The sequence below is a fragment of the Schistocerca nitens genome, chromosome 2 (genome assembly GCF_023898315.1).
Source record: "Schistocerca nitens isolate TAMUIC-IGC-003100 chromosome 2, iqSchNite1.1, whole genome shotgun sequence".
NCBI lineage: Eukaryota > Metazoa > Arthropoda > Insecta > Orthoptera > Acrididae > Schistocerca > Schistocerca nitens.
The window spans coordinates 552,679,078-552,701,608 of NC_064615.1; the positions used below are offsets into that span (position 1 = coordinate 552,679,078).

The following is a 22,531-nucleotide window of genomic DNA, read 5'->3' on the forward strand; positions in this document are numbered from 1 at the left end:
CCTGCAACAGGTTTTCTGCCAATGACAACAGAAAAGAAAAGTGCACCAACAGCATATGAGGAAGAAACATCTGCAGATACATTCTATGATGAAAAAATTACATCTGTGCAAACATGTAAAGCGTCACAGTCACCAGTGGCATTATCAGTAGTTGCAATGGAAAAGGAAGCAACAGTAGCAGTAACAGCAGAAGTTTCACCAGCAACAGTAACTACAGTGCCTCTAAAAGGAGAAAAGAGAACTGCAGCAGGAGAAGCAGCATCAAGTGTTATGGGTAGACGGAAAACAGCAACTCCTCTCTGTCTAAATGATTTTTAGTAGAAGTCAGCAAGATGAAGAAGCCCACGAGATAAGTAGTGTAACAAATTTCATAACACCTCACCAAAACATTCAGTCTAAAATAAACAACAAGTATGATCTTAAAATTTTCTATCTGAATGTTCAAGGACTAATAGATATAGAATTTATTGTAAACAGTTTTGGACTAGATAACAAATTTGATGTTTTCTGTCTGAGTGAACATTGGGTTACTGAGAGTGTGCTTCCAGTTGTCAAACTTGATAACTATAATGTAGCAAATAGTTACTGTAGAAAATTTCATATAAGAGGTGGTGTGGCCATATATATTAACCAGTCATTCAGCTGCTCCATTGTTAAGTTGAACCTAGATTATTTGTGTGAGGAACAGAACTTTGAAGCCACTGGTATAGTTATGGACAGTTTTAAATTAGTAATAGTATCCCTTTACAGGTCACCTAAGGGTATCATCAATGTATTGCTAGAAAAATTGGACATGCTGTTAGATGTACTAAGAGGGACCAGATGGTTGCATTATGACATAGTAATTGGTGGAGATCTGAATGCAGATTTTGATATAACAACACATAAACGTACTGTGACCAAGTTGAAATACCTTCTAAGACAGTGCAATTTGCACTCGATCAATAACAGGCCCACAAGAGATAAAGCATGTCTTGACAAATTTTTGTCAACTTTAAAACTACAGAAGAATCATGTGATGTTACAGTGTTTCCCTTTTCAGATCATGGCTCTGTATCTTTAAACTATACAAGTAGGTTCTGTATTGATAAGAGTAATATTCCTAAGCCTGTCCCAAAAGTTATAATCACCAGACCTGTCACAGATGACAAAATTGTTCAGCTCTGTAAGTCCCTTGCTGAAAGAGACTGGTTCAGCCAATGTCATGGTGACACAAGTTATAGTCTTAGTGCTGATTTGTCAGGGAAACTATTATTTGAGTGATTTTTTAAAACATTTCTGATGCATTTTAAAGACAACATCCCCATACAGAAATGCAAATTAACTGACAAAGGCTTTACAAACAGGGCTACAAACAGACAAAATCCATGGTACACTAAACGATTATCAAATATGAAAAACCAAGTTATGGTGTTGCACAATATATGTAGCAATCAGAGAACAGAACATGCCAAATTAGCCTATATAAAATGCAGGAATGAGTATAAAAAAGCCATTGTGGAAGCCAAAATAGCACGTAATTTCAATGCTATTGATAATTCCACAAAAAGTGCAAAACTGCATGAAAATTAATAAATGGTGTTGCTAAAGATGTAAGAAGCAAAAAAATTAATATAAGTCCCCAAAAATTCAATGATTTCTTTATTAAATCTGTTGAAGATGTAGGAAATACTATAATCAAACCTGATATCAGTTCATCAGAGTTACTTTCTAAAAATGTTTGCAGAACACCAACAGACACAGGCACGTTATGTTCTCCGAGGTCTCACCTAGTCTTGTCCTAAGCATTGTAAAACGGTTGAAATCTTCAAACAGTGTAGATATATATGACATATCCTGTAATATACTCAAGAAAGTAATAGACTATATTGTGTACCCCTTAACATTCTGTACAAATAAATGTATATCTGATGGATATTTTCCCAAAGAACTCAGAGTGGCTAGTGTAGTTCCAATATACACTCCTGGAAATGGAAAAAAGAACACATTGACACCAGTGTGTCAGACCCACCATACTTGCTCCGGACACTCCGAGAGGGCTGTACAAGCAATGATCACACGCACGGCACAGCGGACACACCAGGAACCGCGGTGTTGGCCGTCGAATGGCGCTAGCAGCGCAGCATTTGTGCACCGCCGCCGTCAGTGTCAGCCAGTTTGCCGTGGCATACGGAGCTCCATCGCAGTCTTTAACACTGGTAGCATGCCGCGACAGTGTGGACGTGAACCGTATGTGCAGTTGACGGACTTTGAGCGAGGGCGTATAGTGGGCATGCGGGAGGCCGGGTGGAAGTACCGCCGAATTGCTCAACACGTGGGGCGTGAGGTCTCCACAGTACATCGATGTTGTCGCCAGTGGTCGGCGGAAGGTGCACGTGCCCGTCGACCTGGGACCGGACCGCAGCGACACACGGATGCACGCCAAGACCTTAGGATCCTACGCAGTGCCGTAGGGGACCGCACCGCCACTTCCCAGCAAATTAGGGACACTGTTGCTCCTGGGGTATCGGCGAGGACCATTCGCAACCGTCTCCATGAAGCTGGGCTACGGTCCCGCACACCGTTAGGCCGTCTTCCGCTCACGCCCCAACATCGTGCAGCCCGCCTCCAGTGGTGTCGCGACAGGCGTGAATGGAGGGACGAGTGGAGATGTGTCGTCTTCAGCGATGAGAGTCGCTTCTGCCTTGGTGCCAATGATGGTCGTATGCGTGTTTGGCGCCGTGCAGGTGAGCGCCACAATCAGGACTGCATACGACCGAGGCACACAGGGCCAACACCCGGCATCATGGTGTGGGGAGCGATCTCCTACACTGGCCGTACACCACTGGTGATCGTCGAGGGGACACTGAATAGGGCACGGTACATCCAAACCGTCATCGAACCCATCGTTCTACCATTCCTAGACCGGCAAGGGAACTTGCTGTTCCAACAGGACAATGCACGCCCGCATGTATCCCGTGCCACCCAACGTGCTCTAGAAGGTGTAAGTCAACTACCCTGGCCAGCAAGATCTCTGGATCTGTCCCCCATTGAGCATGTTTGGGACTGGATGAAGCGTCGTCTCACGCGGTCTGCAGGTCGAGCACGAACGCTGGTCCAACTGAGGCGCCAGGTGGAAATGGCATGGCAAGCCGTTCCACAGGACTACATCCAGCATCTCTACGATCGTCTCCATGGGAGAATAGCAGCCTGCATTGCTGAGAAAGGTGGATATACACTGTACTAGTGCCGACATTGTGCTTGCTCTGTTGCCTGTGTCTATGTGCCTGTGGTTCTGTCAGTGTGATCATGTGATGTATCTGACCCCAGGAATGTGTCAATAAAGTTTCCCCTTCCTGGGACAATGAATTCACGGTGTTCTTATTTCAATTTCCAGGAGTGTATATAGAAAGGGAGATATAGACTCACCTTCCAGTTACAGACCAATCTCCATAGTCCCAGCTTTTTCTAAAATACTTGAATGTGTAATTTACCAACAGCTATCTGTTTATTTTGAAAACTTAGGGATAATTAGTGAATCCCAATATGGTTTTAGGAAAAAGTTGTCTACTGTGGATGCTATAGACTTCGTAGTCAAATACTTACATCAAGTATTTGAGAATAAGAGCTATACTCAACTCACATTTTGTGATCTAAGTAAAGCTTACGACTGTGTAAAGCATAAGCCACTCCTAGAAAAACTGGAATTCTATGGCATTAGATATAACAGCCTTAAATTAATAAAATCATATCTTCAGAATGATAAGCAAGTTGTTTGTGTAGGGAAAGAAATGTCGAGTATAGAAGAAGCAAAGTTGGGTGTTCCGCAGGGATCTGTACTGGGCCCCGTTGTATTCCTAATAATGATAAATGATCTGCCATCATTTATCAAGTCCACCACTGTGTTGTATGCAGATATGATACAACATTTCTTCATGCTAGTGATGATTTAATAGCCTTAAAACTTGTGCAGCAAAGACAATTGACCAAGCATCCTATTGGTTCAAGGTAAATGGATTCCCGCTGAATGAAAACAAAAGAAGCAGATGGTTTGTAGTCTTAGAGATAAGCTTCTGTCAGATGATCCAAGTTATGTCAAATTTTTGGGGATATACATAGATGATAAATTATCTTGGGGTCAACTTGTACAATATATTAGTGGTAAGTTGTCAAGAGTTATTTACCTGTTAAGGCGACTTATGGATTGTGTTCCTGAAAAATATGTTAGAATATTCTATATTTCATTCTTTCAAAGTATAATAACACATGGAATTATTTTGTGGGGGAACTCTAGCTGTGTACATGACATATTAATACTAAAAGGATAATTACTGGTTCTGCATATAAGGCACACTGTAAACCATTGTTCTGTGAACAAAAAATCACGACTGTTATAAACCTGTACATATACTATGTTCGAATTTATACGAAGAAGAAATTTCCAGAAACAAAAACCAGAGAAAATGTACATAGCCACAATACAAGAAGGAATAGGTGCCTCTATATTCCTTACCACAGATTGTCAAAGTCACTCAACAGCTATGAAATCATGAGGTACAAATTATTTAACAATCTTCCTCAATCTGTTCAAGAATTACCTGAACAATTATTCACACAAACAAATCATGACTGGCTAGTCCTCCACCCATTCTATGATGTAAGAGAGTTTATCAACTGTAATATAATACTATAATGTTAACAAAAAACCTGTTGTTTCTTTCAAACTATTAATTGTATTTTAGTATGTGTATGACATTGTCTATTGCTGTAATGGCCGAATGACAATAAAATTATTATTATTATTATTACTATTATTATTAACATCTTCTTTTTTTCCTTTTCATTTGATTAGACAAATTCAATTTCCATTTAATTCCATTTGTTTCTTGCTAAGTCCATTTTTGTATCTGTTTCCTTTGACAGAATGAGTTCATATATGTTGTTGTTCTTGGAAAATTCTACCAAACTATGACCTTTGTCATTTCTTGGTATTGTATACAAAGTTTCCCATTGAAGAACTGTCCTTTAGTTTTTGTTCTAGTTTCACGTAAAATATCCCATTATTATCATGTAGCTGTAGTTGCTGTGATTAATCAGTTTTTGTAAAGCTTCATGTTGGTCTTCCAGCTGATCATCAGAGTGTAAGCACATTGTGTATACACTTGAAGGATTTGTTTATTTTTCATAGAAATTATGCTATTCCACCTATGATTTGTTCAGTATTTGTACTGGTAATATTAGTTTTAATTTTTTCCTTGGAATAAATACTACAGCTGAATTGCCTGATACCTCTATTTCTCTATAGCAAAACAAATACTGTGATTTTAAATCTATTTGGTCTTCATTTGTAGTTACTCTTCCGAGAGCCTTCCTATATCCATTAATTAATTCCTATTCCAACTTCACTAACCCTTTTTAGGATCCTAGAATTCTGCACTGTATTGTTCATAATTAAAAAGTAATATTAGAAGCAGTTGCATTTCTAAGGCAATATGTTCTCTATCTAGACAAACTTTCTGTAGAAAGATATGGACACAGTACTATCTGGGTATGCCCAGTGGCTTCGAGTCTGAGTTTCCTTAGACTTGTACGAAGTCTGAAATCTGAATATATATGTTCAGGAGAAGCCATTAAGTGACTAACTGATACGTTAACAGTTCTGATATATTATTACCTGATAATGTCTTCTCTATTACACCAAATGGTGCTTCAAAGGCAATAAACCATGGTATAGACACTGCCATGCAGAGGATCATGTCAGAGATGAATGCAGTTACCTGTGAACAACAATGAAATGTTACATTACAATTTATATTAATGGAGATTTGTTTGCCACTGGCTGTATGAAGTACTTGAATAGGCATGTTGAGCTGTGTGCTGCAAGATGCAGAAAATATGTCAACTGTTAGGCTTTCTTAAAACTGCAAATGATGTAGTCAACATTAAACTGCACTCTCAGAGTCTGCTGAAATGCTTATTACTTTAATGTTTATAAGAATATAGTGTAAAAATCTGAACTACATTGGTCAAGAACTATTTGAGGTTAACATTTATTAGTAAACTATCAATAAAATAACAATATGCATAACTTTTTCCAGTTACTTAATTGAATATAAATAGCTAATTTAAGTGAATCAGTTTGTTTTGTGCATCACATGTCAATGCATAGCATCAGTAATACGTGCTGGGGAACTAGAGCATCTACTGTGTTTACAACTATATCCAAATTTTTGCATTCTATAAGTTAGATTGCAGTTAACTGCCTATTTACATTAGCACACATAAAAAACACACTTAATTCATAGTCAATTAACTTTCATTAGAAATAAAAGATTTGTTTGAAGTTTTACCAGATTCACTCAGTTTATCAAAAGTGGTCCTTTCGTTCAAAATGTGACAAAAAATTCGCTCAAAGTTGCCAACTGGTCTCAACAATGTTAATATTTTGAAAAATATTTGAGAGACTTCAGCACAGCCAATTACTTACTTTGAGAAAGATGACCTTTTATGTAATAGTCAGCTTGATTTTTGCAAGGGGAGAAATACCACAGAAGCTCTTTTGGAAATTACTGATAAAAAATAACAACATTTGAATGTATGTAAAGGTATCAATTGTTTTATGTGATCCATGCAAAATATTTCACTCAATTCTTGGTGATAGTTCACCAGGGAGAGTGTAATATTACATTAGCTGCAAATAATAATTATTTAATCAGTGAGAGACAATTTGCTTTAGTCAAAATTAAACATTTTGAAATACGTCCAATTGCTCTGCAAGTATCTAACCTAGGACCTTTCTTTTTTACAAAAATCAACCAGTGATTTTCTGAATTATACAGCTTAGCATGTCATGTGTTAGTCTGTCAATAAAATACTACTTACAAAACTTTTGAAGGATTATTTAATGGGAAAAGAATTTTATAGTGTAGAAGAGTATATGTAGCGGTGAATGAAAAATGCTACTATTACTGTTATGGATGTACTATAATCAATTGGACAATTATGGTATGTAAACAACATGAGAACAGGAATACAGAGAGAAAAATGTAATATGAGTATAATGTACACTCCTGGAAATGGAAAAAAAGAACACATTGACACCGGTGTGTCAGACCCACCATACTTGCTCCGGACACTGCGAGAGGGCTGTACAAGCAATGATCACACGCACGGCACAGCGGACACACCAGGAACCGCGGTGTTGGCCGTCGAATGGCGCTAGCTGCGCAGCATTTGTGCACCGCCACCATCAGTGTCAGCCAGTTTGCCGTGGCATACGGAGCTCCATCGCAGTCTTTAACACCGGTAGCATGCCGCGACAGCGTGGACGTGAACCGTATGTGCAGTTGACGGACTTTGAGCGAGGGCGTATAGTGGGCATGCGGGAGGCCGGGTGGACGTACCACCGAATTGCTCAACACGTGGGGCGTGAGGTCTCCACAGTACATCGATGTTGTCGCCAGTGGTCGGCAGAAGGTGCACGTGCCCATCGACCTGGGACCGGACCGCAGCGACGCATGGATGCACGCCAAGACCGTAGGATCCTACGCAGTGCCGTAGGGGACCGCACCGCCACTTCCCAGCAAATTAGGGACACTGTTGCTCCTGGGGTATCGGCGAGGACCATTCGCAACCGTCTCCATGAAGCTGGGCTATGGTCCCGCACACCGTTAGGCCGTCTTCCGCTCACGCCCCAACATCGTGCAGCCCGCCTCCAGTGGTGTCGCGACAGGCGTGAATGGAGGGACGAATGGAGACGTGTCGTCTTCAGCGATGAGAGTCGCTTCTGCCTTGGTGCCAATGATGGTCATATGCGTGTTTGGTGCCGTGCAGGTGAGCGCCACAATCAGGACTGCATACGACCGAGGCACACAGGGCCAACACCCGGCATCATGGTGTGGGGAGCGATCTCCTACACTGGCCGTACACCACTGGTGATCGTCGAGGGGACACTGAATATTGCACGGTACATCCAAACCGTCATCGAACCCATCGTTCTACCATTCCTAGACCGGCAAGGGAACTTGCTGTTCCAACAGGACAATGCACGTCCGCATGTATCCCGTGCCACCCAATGTGCTCTAGAAGGTGTAAGTCAACTACCCTGGCCAGCAAGATCTCCGGATCTGTCCCCCATTGAGCATGTTTGGGACTGGATGAAGCGTCGTCTCACGCGGTCTGCACGTCCAGTACGAACGCTGGTCCAACTGAGGTGCCAGGTGGAAATGGCATGGAAAGCCGTTCCACAGGACTACATCCAGCATCTCTACGATCGTCTCCATGGGAGAATAGCAGCCTGCATTGCTGAGAAAGGTGGATATACACTGTACTAGTGCCGACATTGTGCATGCTCTGTTGCCTGTGTCTATGTGCCTGTGGTTCTGTCAGTGTGATCATGTGATGTATCTGACCCCAGGAATGTGTCAATAAAGTTTCCCCTTCCTGGGACAATGAATTCACGGTGTTCTTATTTCAATTTCCAAGAGTGTAGTATGTAAACAAGAAAGGCAGTGTCATGCGAATGAAAACCACCAAAAACAAATAAGAGACCATGAAATTAAGTGTGGATATACGAACTCCAAAAACAATAATATATCCTGTGCTCCATATGCAGGCTCGAACTTCAAAAACAAAAATATACCCAGTGCCTTTAATGAAGACATGAAAAAGCCAGCAAGTCTAACATCAGCAGATAAATATAAGTGGAAGATGGTGACATACACCAATAAAAGAAACAAGCCCACAGCTGTACAAGATAGTGAGTTTCTAATAATAGGAGATTCGCTATTGAAAAATATCGCTGTCCCCATCTGTGAAATTGACATGCGACCTGGGATTAGAGTGCAACAACTTGGCAAACATTTCAAAAATATTGCAAAACAAACAGCTACAGAAAAAGACATGAAATTACAAAGATGTTTTTATACATGTTGGATCAAACTCACTTAAAAGCAGCAGAAGATGAATTAGTGAATGAAACAAGAAACATGATTCGTGCAGCAAGAAGTCTTTATGAAGGATCCAGGCTCATACTTAGTGGAATAGTAAAATGGAGGTCAGTGGGTGACAAATACATATCCAAAATAAACATTGCCATCAAACAAGAGTGTGATTGTCTTGGTGCTATCTTCATAGACCCAAACAAATTCCTGTGTGAACATTGTCTGGGAAAGAATTGCACACATTTAAATAGATTAGGTTTGGTAACACTCAGCAGAATGTATGCAGATATTTGTAAAATCATTTGAACCAAGGGAAACTAACATTGTATAGTGGGGATGAAAAATCAGGAAATCTGATATCCACAAAAAACAGTGATAACAAAAATGAATATAGGACAAAAACAAACATAGAACCAGGATATTAAATCATAAAAATTATGCACCAGAATATACAATAGATAAAAAATAAGGTAACCCAAATAGAAATAGTGCTAAATGAAGAAACTCCTGACATTCTAGCTCTGACAGAACATGGTCTAAATGAGCATGAAATTCTAAATCTTACTGTTGCTGCTATACTAACCCATAACAATATAAACAGAAACCACATAAACAGCCTTGACTTATGTAAAAAATATAACACTGAAAAAGTTGTCGAAATAACAGGCCAAAAAATAGTTTTAAGTAGTTCCTCACTGTACATCTTAAACGTCTACAGACCAACAAATGGGCGCATAGAAATGTTCACTGAAAATGTATGAGAGCTCTTACATATCATCCTAAGCAAGAACTGTGCACTTGTACTGCTAGGTGACCGAAACATAAACACATTGCAAGACACCAATGACAGTAGGGAGCTCCGAAACACAATGAAAACAAATGGTTTATACAATGCAATAGTTACTCCAACACATATAACTGCAAACTCCTGTACTCAAATAGATCACATCTTCACATATTTAACGGACTTTCAGTACAAAAGTGTAGTTATAGAATTGGCCCTGTCAGACCATGATGCAATAAAAATATATCTAAATCATCTCACCACAAATGAAAAGACACAAAATATGGATAAAAAGAAGCTTAAATGAGCAAAACTTAACAGCACTTAGGATAAAACTTGAAAAAGGACAGGAAATACTGGAAAAAGACTCTCCATCAGTGGATCATAAAGTGACTCATTTTATTGACACACTTTCCTACCATCTCAATATTACATGCCCAGTAATAAAAACTAAAGGCAAAACCAAAATAAAAACAAAAAATGGATAGCAAAAGGCATTTTGGTCGATAGGAACAAGATAAAAATGATGCACAGAATATATAAAACTAGCATTGATGAAAACTGTAAAGAGTACTACAAAAAATATAAAAAAATGTATGCTAAATTACTGCAAGCAGTCAAACAACCAGAAGCAAAAAAGTACATAAATAGTGCTGATAATAAAAGCAATGCTTGTTGGTCTATTATAAATGCAAATCACAAATCTAGTAGGGAGCTCTGAAACACAATGAAAACAAATGGCTTATACAATGCAATAGTTACTCCAACACATATAACAGCAAAATCCTGTACTCAAATAGATCACATCTTCACAAATTTAAGGGACTTTCAGCACAAAACTGGAGTTATAGAAATGGTCCTGTCAGACCATGATGCAATAAAAATATGCGTAAATCATATCACCACCAATGAGAATGAATACAATCTCACAGGAAAACAGCAAAAAACAGTTCATGATCAACAAAAAAACTATAACTGAACAAAATAAAATCACAAATCTCTTCAATGACTATTTTGCCACAGTAGGCCAAAAACTAAAAGTAAAAAACAAAAATAAGAAGAAACACAATAACACCTGGAAAACATTTCTTAATCACCAGGGAAAAACAATGGCACTTTTCCCAGTGACAGAAGAAGAAACACTAGAGATGATAAAAAAACCTAAAACAAACAAAGTCATGTGGAATTGGTGGAATATCAAGTACAGAAATTAAACACTGTATGCAGGAACTCATGAAACCTCTTACACAACTAATCAGTTTGTCATTCCTGGAAGGAACTTTTCAAAAGTGTTTAAAGACGGCACTGATAAAACCAATACACAAAAAGGAGAATGAATACAATCTAGAAAATTATAAGCCTATACCTCTTTTACCAATCATATCAAAAATATTTGAACGAGTTTATGCACAGAGACTCATTGCTTTTCTGATGAAATATGAAATAATCAACAAGAATCAGTTTGGCTTCCAGAAAGATAAATGCAACCATACTTGCAGTAATAGATCTCATCGAAAATGTCATAACAAGCTTGCATTCTAAAAATAAATGTGTAGAAGTATTTATCAATCTAACAAGGGCTAAGACTGTGTAGACCACAAAACTTTAGTAGAAATATTAGGAGTATACGGCATAAGAGGAAATGCAGGAGACAGGATTCTCTCATACCTGACAAACAGGAGTCAATACACTGAAATTACAAAATTTACTGGTGAAAAATTAAGATCTAAAGCAAGAATTTTACACTTCTCTATGTCACAAGGCTCCATTCTTGGCCCAATACTCTTCATTCTATACACAAATCACATCCCAAATATGATTAGGTATGGTAGTATAGTTACCTATGCAGATGACACAGCTCTTCTGTTCAAGGATAAAGACACAGAAAAGCTAGAAATAAAAGCCAGTAAAGAAGTAAATAACACCATCCAAAGATTTACTGAATTAAACCTGCACAACAATATTACCAAAACACTTTGTGTAAACTTCAGACTTCCAAACTTTCACAGTGAAGATATCAATGTATGCACAGATGAGTGCATAGCAGAGAACACCAAATATACAGAATTCCTTGGGATAATTATCAATGAAAAAGTAAACTGGGATAAGGATGTAGAATAAATAATGGGGAAACTTGATGCAAACCTATATGTGCTGCACAAACTCAGTTACCTAAAAGATATAGGCATTATGAAAACAATATACTATGCATTAATTCATTAAGACATTAAGTTACGGCATAATTCTGTGCGGAGGAACCTTGAAAACAAACATTAATAAAGTATATAAATTACAAAAAAGAGCCATAAGAATGACAGCCAACCTTAAATGGAAAGATGCATGTAAACCAGCATTTAAAGCTCTCAAAATACTAACATTACCCAGTATATACCTACATGAACTCCTCTGTTGGACGAAATTCAAATATTCTGCTGATACTAGAGAACAACCATGACACAAGAAAACGGTGATACATACAATGTACTTTGTCAAAGGATAAATAAGTACATAAATGTAAACAATTTTCAGGACCTAAAAATGGGTGAAAAAATGTATGCAACATTATTATAAGTATTGCCACTTTGATGTATTAAATTGTAATAAATAGGTTAAATATTATAAGATAATAGGTTTAAGTTGACTTGTCCTATATTACAAGTACACACTTTGTACAAAATGTAATCAAATGGGACCAAATAAAAATCAGTCGATCAACCAATCAAAGTACATTTCAATATTGAATTTGGTAACAAAATTCTCTATTGATTCTGCTTTTGAACTGATTTACCACTATCAAAATGCTGGGTTACCCTGAAAAAACATGCCATCTTCTGCAGACACTGTCACGGGCTGTAGAAACTAAAACAGGAAAATTTTAGACACCCATATCAAACTGAAATTCTAGTGGAATAAACAAATCATCCATGTCAGAGAAGTGTGTTTTGGGTATGATACCTCACGCTAAGAGACATGGCAAGCAATCATTATCTTTGGGTGAACTGTCAGTCCCACATTTCACATGGACAGCTTTCATGGGAACATTTCCCTATGTTGTCAACATTTGGAACACATGAAAAGAGAGTGTTCACATACCAGTTGTGATAGTCTGCATTATGTTGTTCATATACCATAGAATGAGGTGAACTTGACAGATTTTCAACTTTTCAGATAATTTCCCCATCAATTTTACTTTCTTGCTTCACGAAACTTTAAATATAAAATCATTCAACAATGTGTTACAATATACTTGAGCTTGAAGTTTTAAACATATTCAGTTAACGGCATTTCTATGGGTCTAAGAACTCCCCCCCCCCTTTTCACCCTCTTGCTTTAATCTCCATCTAGTGCAGTGGAGGTGAGGTGGGCCGAAATTTTGATTTTTCTCCCCTTGTGAAAAGTAACACTACAGAGTACAGTAAATAGAAAGTTGTTTATGGTTGACTATTGTATACAAAGTTTTACTGAATTATATTAATAACAGAACATTTTCTGACAAGAAGACAATTTTAAAGCAATATAACATGAAAAAAATACCATGCTTACTTCCATTTATTGTACTTTTGTTATGTCAACATCCTTGGACAATGTTTGGATGAGAAATCTTCCTCTCCAAATGTTTTGATACATATCAACTTTCCAAACAATATCATTGTACAGAACATTTTGGATGACAGAAGCTTGAGAGAAATTCAACATTGTCACTTTTTTCCTTTCTTTTTTCTTAGAAAATTTACTTCAGTCGTCTAATCCTTTAGTGTGCTGTTTATATACCTACATAAAGTTTTGACTTGTGGTCTTCCTCTGTGATGACTTCCACCACACTGAAGTCCCTTGCTTTTTCCCTGTTTCTCTGTGGAAGCTGACATTTTATTTCACTGCTATTGTTCTCATTTGAAGGGGTCTGAACTTTTTCTTCGACACTCCCCTTCTCATTCACCAATGTTTCAACTAGCCAGGCATTAGTGGAAAACTGATGCTCCAAGATACTGGTGCAGATGGCAGAAGTTGTGGCAACAATCAAGCCAAATTTGATAGGAGAAATGCTCACACATGGTGAAAGAATCAGTTTTCTGCCTCTGCTTCTTAGGGAACCACTATATCTATCTACAATAAGCTTGTCAGTTAGAACATCTGTTCATATCTTCTCCAACTCTGAGTGCTGGACTTTCCTTGGCACTTTTTCAGGATCTATTATACCACATACCTTGGTTATGTAAGAATTTTTGGGCCACCTGTCGAAGAGTAGATATGATCTCTTGACGTCGGGCTTGGAAGAGGGAGGCTAGTGTAAAGGTGATGGTTTTTAGGAAGTCATCAATGAGAAGGTGAGGTCCTTGGGTGGCGGGGGTATCAGCAAGGTGGAGGGGGGCTTGAAGGTGGTCATTTTCTGCTTGTTGGGGGCGGTTTTTGCATCTGGAGGAGCGGGAGGAGTGCGGGCCACCGCAGTTGGCGCAGGTGGGGGTAACGGAGGGGTCTAGTTCGCAGGATGATATTCCTTGCCATGTTTTCAGCTTCCTCCAATGCTTCCTTCAGATTTCTTGAAAATTGGACATTTGACAGTCAGTCATCACTTTCTGGAGAGATGGCTTGGAAGATTGTCTCCTGCAGTAACTACCAAGTTCGTGTGTGTGCTGTTTCACAGTTCGCACATGACGTTTGTGCTTGATTCAGCCACAAGAGGCCACCCAGCCTCCTAGTTCAACAACAGTGTTATGCATAGTCTGCCAGCTAACTAATGACTATAAAGCTGAGGACACAATGCTCTATTGGCCACGTTTGTGTTGACTGTTGTATGTACTTTTGTTTCTCATGCATTTATGCTTTTCATGTCATAAAGTTACAGTGTTCTTGGGTTACAACACTTTGGCGATGAGTTTGATATTCAACTCTGCTTCCACTTAAGTCATAGATCCTCTGAGCTTAATTTGCATGGAGGAAATGCTTAAATCTCTACTCAAGCAACAGCAGGCACTAACAGTTGCTATTTCCATCACAAAACTTACATTGGCACAATGTGCAGCCCCACCAACAACATATCAGCTGCATTTCCCTGCTTATGATGATACAGCAGAAGATTGGGGTGCTTGCAGAAAACACCTGTGACAATGTTTCCAGGCTTTTGGGGTAACAGGCGTAAACTTTGCAAGTCTCTTTTTGTGTTGTGGATCTCATTTCATGTGTATTAGTTGTTGTTTCAGCTCACCCCCTTACAAAAACCTCCAAGTCTTTCTTTAGATCAGATGTGCGAGTTCCTTTCTACCTATCACTGTAAAGGTACTGACATTATTGCTGCTTGTGTGGCATTTTACCATTGCTAAAAGTTGTCAAAACAGTCATGCAGGGCATCGGCAGCAGAACTCCATGGACATAGTCATTGTCGTATTTTTGTGACAAATGTTCATAAGGAATCCTGTGTAGCTTAAATGGTTTGAGATGCAATCATACGTCTTGCTTCATATAGAGAAGTTTGAGAGCAAGCTCTACGGTGGGAAAATCCTACACTTACATTAAGTATTAAACATAGCTCAGTCATTTAAATTTTCATGGGCTGCAGGTAATCAGATAGAAGCCTGGTCTGAAGTTTCAAAAAACAGTTCCTCTCATCCCTCCCAGCCTTCTGTCAGTTCACAAGGGAATGGAGAAGCTATTGCAGCAGTCCAATAGACATCTCAGCATCTTATAGGTAATCGTTATTCACAACAACAATACTGCATCACAACAGCAACACCCTCGTGCTCCGCTGTCTTCATGCCGATACTGTTTCATTCAACAGAAATGGACTATATGCCACAAGCATTGGGCAACATGTAAGTGCCATAAAAAGGGACACATTGCGTCTATGTGTAACTCTTCCAAGCCAGAGTAAGGACTGAATGAGCATGGATGTGTACAGTGTGTCAGCAGTGATGGTGTTTCCAAGAAAGTTATACAATGAATTGAGTGTGTTTAACAAATCACTGAGAATTCAAGTGGACACAGGTACAGCAGTAACATTGATGAACTCTCAAACCTAGGTGGATTTGGTTTCTCCCTCCTAGCTCCAATGTCACAGGGGCTGGTGAGTTATAACAAATAACAGATTATCATTCTTGGACAGTTTTCTGCACCAGTGACTTAGAAGGTTGTGGTTCATTCATTAACATTACTAGTCGTGGACAATGATTACGCTGAAAATCTGTTTGGTTTAGACACTTTTAAACATTTCAGATTTATAGTGAAGTGCATTTGGTTTCTGAGGGAGCAATATACTGCTTGACTCTTTAGTGAAGGTATGTTCTCGAAACTTCAACAAAAGCCCGTACCGAGCTACTGAGCGTCTCTCCTGCAGAGTCTTCCACTGGAGTTTATCTATCATCTCCGTAACACTTTCGCGATTACTAAGTGATACTGTAAAGAAGCGTGCTGCTCTCCGTTGGATCCTCTCCACCTCCTCTATCAACCCTATCTGGTACAGATCCCACACTGCTGAGCAGTATTCAAGCAGTGGGCAAACAAGCATACTGTAACCTACTTCCTTTGTTTTCGGATTGCATTTCCTTAGGATTCTTCCAATGAATCTCAGTCTGGCATCTGCTTTACTGACGATCAACTTTATATGATCATTCCATTTTAAATCACTCCTAATGCATACTCCCAAATAATTTATGGCATTAACTGCTTCCAGTTGCTGACCTGCTATATTGTAGCTAAATGATAAGGGATCTTTCTTTCTATGTATTCACAGCACATTACACTTGTCTACGTTGAGATTCAATTGCCATTCCCTGCACCATGCATCAATTCGCTGCAGATCCTCCTGCATTTCAGTACAATTTTCCATTGTTACAACCTCTTGATATACCACAGCATCATCCGCAAAAAGCCTCAGTGAACTTCTGATGTCATCCACAAGGTCATTTATGTATATTGTGAATAGCAACGGTCCTACGACACTCCCCTGTGGCACACCTGAAATCACTCTTACTTTGGAAGACTTCTCTCCACTGAGAATGACACGCTGCGTTCTGTTATCTAGGAACTCTTCAATCCAATCACACAATTGGTCTGATAGTCCATATACTCTTACTTTGTTCATTAAATGACTGTGGGGAACTGTATCAAATGCCTTGCGGAAGTCAAGAAACACGGCATCTACCTGTGAACCTGTGTCTATAGCCCTCTGAGTCTCGTGGACAAATAGCGCGAGCTGGGTTTCACATGACCGTCTTTTTCAAAACCCATGCTGATTCCTACAGAGTAGATTTCTAGTCTCCATAAAAGTCATTATACTTGAACATAATACACATAATCTCCAACTGATGGACATTAGAGATATAGGTCAATAGTTCTGCACATCTGTTCGACGTCCCTTCTTGAAAACAGGGATGACCTGTGCCCTTTTCCAATCCTTTGGAATGCTACACTCTTCTAGAGACCTACGGTACACTGCTGCAAGAAGGGGGGCAAGTTCCTTTGCGTACTCTGTGTAAAATCGATCTGGTATCCCATCAGGTCCAGTGGCCTTTCCTCTTTTGAGCGATTTTAATTGTTTCTCTATCCCTCTGTTGTCTATTTCGATATCTACCATTTTGTCATCTGTGCGACAATCTAGAGAAGGAACTACAGTGCTGTCTTCCTCTGTGAAACAGCTTTGGAAAAAGACATTTAGTATTTCGGCCTTTAGTCTGTCATCCTCTGTTTCAGTACCATTTTGGTCACAGAGTGTCTGGACATTTTTTTTTTTTTTTTTTGATCCACCTACCGCTTTGACATAAGACCAAAATTTCTTAGGATTTTCTGCCAAGTCAGTACATAGAACTTTACTTTCGAATTCATTGAACGCCTCTTGCATAGCCCTCCTCACACTACATTTTGCTTCGCGTAATTTTTGTTTGTCTGCAAGGCTTTGGCTATGTTTGTGTTTGCTGTGAAGTTCCCTTTGCTTCCGCAGCAGTTTTCTAACTTGGTTGTTGTGCCACGGTGGCTCTTTTCCATCTCTTACAATCTTGCTTGGCACATACTCATCTAACGCATATTGTATGATGGTTTTGAAATTTGTCCACTGATCCTCAACACTATCTGTACTTGAGACAAAACTTTTGTTTTGAGCCATCAGGTACTCTGAAATCTGCTTTTTGTCACTTTTGCTAAACAGAAAAATCTTCCTACCTTTTTTAATATTTCTATTTACGGCTGAAATCTTCGATGCAGTAACTGCTTTATGATCACTGATTTCCTGTTCTGCGTTAACTGTTTCAAATAGTTCAGGTCTGTTCGTCACCAGAAGGTCTAATACGTTATCGCCAGGAGTTGATTCTCTGTTTAGCTGCTCAAGGTAGTTTTCAGATAATGGACTTAAAAAAGTTTCACTGGATTCTTTGCCCCTGCCACCCATTATGAACGTTTGAGTCTCCCAGTCTATATCCGGAAAATTAAAATCTCCACCCAGAACTATATCATGGAGGGAAATCTACTCGAAATATTTTCCAAATTATCCTTCAGGTGCTCAGCCACAACAGCTGCTGAGCCAGGGGGCCTATAGATACATCCAATTACCATGTCTGAGCCTGCTTTAACCGTGACCTTCACCCAAATTATTTCACATTTCGGATCTCCGTCAATTTCTTTGTATACTATTGCACTTCTTATCGCTATAAACATGCCTCCCCCTTCACTGTCCAGCCTATCTGTGCGGTATACATTCCAATCTGAGTTTAGGATTTCATTACTGTTTACGTCTGGTTTCAGCCAACTTTCTGTCCCTAGTACTACATGGGCATTGTGACCGTTTATTAATGAGAGCAGTTCTGGGACCTTTCTATAGACACTCCTGCAGTTTACTATTAGCACATTAATATTGTTATTCCCTGTTGCACTTTGCCTACTCCTACCTTGCCGCATCTCAGGAGGCGTCTTGTCAGGCCTAGGGATGGAATTCTCTAACTTATAAACCCACATGTGCACTCCACACGTATTCCGCTACCCTTGTAGCCGCTTCCTGCGTGTAGTGCACACCTGACCTATTCAGGGGGACCCTACATTTCTCCACCCGATAGCGGAGGTCGAGAAATTTGCACCCCAGATCTCCGCAGAATCGTCTGAGCCTCTGGTTTATGCCTTGCCTTGTACTCGGCTCCACGCCAGAGGACTGCGATCGGTTCTGGGAACGATACTACAAATAGTTAGCTCAGATTCCACCCCATGAGCGAGGCTTTCCACCTTCACCAACTCCACCAACGAACTGAGGATGACCTCAGAACCCAGACGGCAGGAGTCATTGGTGCCGACATGAGCAAAAATTTGTAGTCGGGTGCACCCAGTGCTCTCTATCACCGCCGGCAAGGCCTCCTCCACATCTCGGATGAGACCCCCCGGCAAGTAGACAGAGTGAACACTGGCCTTCTTCCCCGACCTTTCCACTATTTCCCTAAGGGGCTCCATCACCCGCCTAACGTAACGAAATTAAGTAATTCCACTACCTAGATGAAAGTAATGAGAAACAGCAGAAATGAGAACAGTGAGAAACTTAAAGTCAGGAGTGATGGTCAGGAAGTAGATGAAGTTAATAGTATTGGTTAAAAACAGTCTTGGTTGCAATTTTAGTCTCACTCCTGTGAACGGGAACACATTTTGCAGATCTTGGTGTCACTCATGTGACACCTGAAGATATCTAAATAAGGTGAAACATGTTGTTGAAAAATAAAAAAAAATAAAATTGCAACCAAGAGTCTTTTTAACCAATACTGTTAAGCACTGGTTTGCTGTATGCCACACATGGATTGGAAGAATTTCTAGATGAAGTTAAGTAATTCTACTACCTAGGCAGCAATATAACCAATGACGGATGAAGCAAGGAGGACATCAAAAGAAGACTAGCACTGGCAAAAAGGGCATTCCCGTCCAAGAAAAGTCTACTAGTATCAAACATAGGCTTTAATTTGAGGAAGAAACTTCTGAGAATGTAAGTTTGGAGTACAGCATTGTATGGTAGTGAAACATGGACTGTGAGAAAACTGGAACAGATGAGAATCGAAGCATTTGAGATGTGGTGCACGAATTTTGAAAATTAAGTGAACTGATAAGGTAACGAATGAGGAGGTTCTGTGCAGAATCAGAGAGGAAAGGATTGTATGAAAAACACTGACAAGGAGGAGGGACAGGATGGTAGGCCATCTAGGACATCATGGAATGAATTCCATGGTACTACAGGGAGTGTAAATGGCAAAAACTGTAGAGGAAGACAGAGATTGGAGTACACCCAACAAATAATTGAGGATGTAGGTTGCAAATGCTATTCTGAGATGAAGAGGTTGGCACAGGGGAGGAATTTGTGGTGGGCCGCATCAAGGCTGGTGACCAAAAAGTGACTAACTGTAAGAGCATAGCCTAAGTAAAAGATATGTTTAGTGTACAATCAAAGAATGGAAAATCGAGAATGGAATAATAACAATATTATGAAAAGGAAAGATTGCTACTCACCATATAGCAGAGATGTTGAGTTGCAGACAAGAACAACAAAAAGACTACTAAACATGTAAGCTTTTGGCCAGAAGCCTTCTTCTGTAATAGATGACTTACACACACACATTCATGAAAACACAGCTCACACACACGAGACCACTGCGTTTGCTGCTGGGGCCATTTATTGTAAAAATGTAGTACTTTCTTCATCAGTGTTCTCAGTTGTTTGATGAGGTCTACCACAAATTCCTCTCATCTGCCAACCTCTTCATCTCAAGAGTACCACTTCCACTCACTCTCCTCAATTAATTGTTGGATATAGTCCAAACTCTATCTTTCCCTACAGCTTTTTATCTTCTACAGCACACACAAGTACTTCGGCAGTCATTTCTTGATGTGAAAAATGTCCGTTCATCCTGGCCCTACTTATTGTCAATATTTTCCACACATTACTGTCTTTAATGTTACTGTGGAGAACCTTCTCACTTCTCATCGTATCAGTCCAACTAATTCTCAACATCCTACTATAGCACCAGAACTCAAATGCTTCAGTTCTTTTTCTTTTCCAGTTTCCCAACAGTGCATGATTCACTTCCATACAATGTTATGCTGCAAACATACAATCTTAGAAATATTTTCCTCAAATTAAGACTGATGTTTGATAGTAACAGATTTCTTTTGACCAGGAAAGCCCTCTTTGTCTGTGCTAATCTGCTTCAAATGTATGCCTTGTTGTGTCTATCATTGTTATGTTTCAAATATAGCAAAATTCGCCAGGAAAGCCCTCTTTGTCTACACTAATCTACTTCAAATATATGCCTTGTTGTGTCTATCACTGTTATTATGTTTCCAATATAGCAAAATTCCCTCAGGTCATCTACTTCATGGTCTGAAATTTTGATATTAAGTTTATTGCTAATCTCATTTCTATTACTCCTAATTGCTTTTGTCTTTCTTTGTTTTACCTTCAACTGATATTCTATGCTCATTCCATGTAACAGCCTCTGCAGTTCTTCCTCACTTTTATTGGGGATAGCAATGTCTTCAGTGAATCTTACCATTGATATTGTTTTACATTGACTTTTAATCCCATTCCTGAACCTTTCTTTTAATTTTGTCCTTGCTTCTTTGATGTAAAAAATGAACAGTAGGGGCAAAAGACTACATCTCTGTCTTATACCCTTTCCAATGCAAGAATCTCTTTCTTGGTCCTTCATTCTCCCATTTCCCTCTTGGTTCTTGTACATATTGTGTATCATCCATCTTTCCTTATAGCCTAAACATTTTTCTTGAGAATTTTGAACATCTTGCCCCATTATGCATTGCCAAACAGTTTTCCGGGGTTCACAAATTCTATGAATGTGTCTTAATTTTTTAAAAGTCTTGCTTCCATCAACAAGTGCAACATCAGAACTGCTTCTCTTGTGCCTTTACCTTTCCTAAGGCCAAAGTGATAGGAATCTAACCTGATCGTCAGTTACGTTTTCTATTGTTCTGTACATTTTTTCTTGAAGCAACTTAAATGCATGACAGCAAAGCTGATGGTGAGATAATTCTCTCTTATCTGTTCTTGCTATCTTTGGGATCATATGAAAGTCTGATGGTATGTCTACAGACATATAGATTCTGCAAACCAACACATATAGTCATCTAGTTCCTACTCCTGCCCGTAATTTTAGAATTTCAAAAGGAATTTGATCAAAACCTTTTGCCGTATTTGATCTCACAGCTTCCAAGCCTCTGTTAATCTCTGACCATAATACTTAACTTCAAAAACTTTTGCCTTATTTGATCTCACAGCTTCCAAGCCTCTGTTAATCTCTGACCATAATATTTAACTCTCATTTCTTCTCCTACTATGTCATCCAACAGGTGCTCCCTCTTATAGATGTACTCTTTCCAACCTATCCTCGCTTTCTCCTGTCACCTTCTTAACCCTTTAACTTCTCAGGATGTGTTAACACACACACCTTTGTATCTGACCCTGTGTGCTCTGAATGTGCTTACGCATGCCACCAGTCCTTCTAACTGGTACTCTGAACGTGTCTATGTGTTTTGGCCTGGCATTGATGGTGACATTGTACATCTTGTTGCAGCCTATCAGGTGGCACTGCAGGAAATACTCTCTCCATTGCAAGCACCACAGCAACTGTGGGAAAGTGCCCATGTTGATTTCGCAGAATCCTTCCTAAATTCTAACTGGCTGTTGGTTGTCAATGCTTTATCTAAATTTCCATATGTTATCTGCTGTTCTAAGACATCAGCTGTGGCTATGATTCAGACCCTCTCCAAAATCTTTTCTACTCAAGGACTGCCTTATACACTTGTGACAGATAATAGTCTACAGTTTCTGTCTCAGGCCTTCCACGATTTTTGCACCTGTCAG

At 39.5% G+C, this 22,531-nt stretch overlaps 1 protein-coding gene across 1 annotated transcript in view; it reads right to left on the reverse strand.

Annotated features, from left to right (window-relative positions):
- The window catches only part of LOC126236574 (nose resistant to fluoxetine protein 6-like), a 259,898-nt gene that overhangs the window by 27,341 nt on the left and 210,026 nt on the right, over positions 1 to 22,531 (reverse strand). The window contains exon 12 of the mRNA XM_049945986.1: positions 5,654 to 5,756. Coding sequence (XP_049801943.1) covers positions 5,654 to 5,756 — 103 coding nt within the window. The remainder of the gene's footprint in view (positions 1 to 5,653; positions 5,757 to 22,531) is intronic.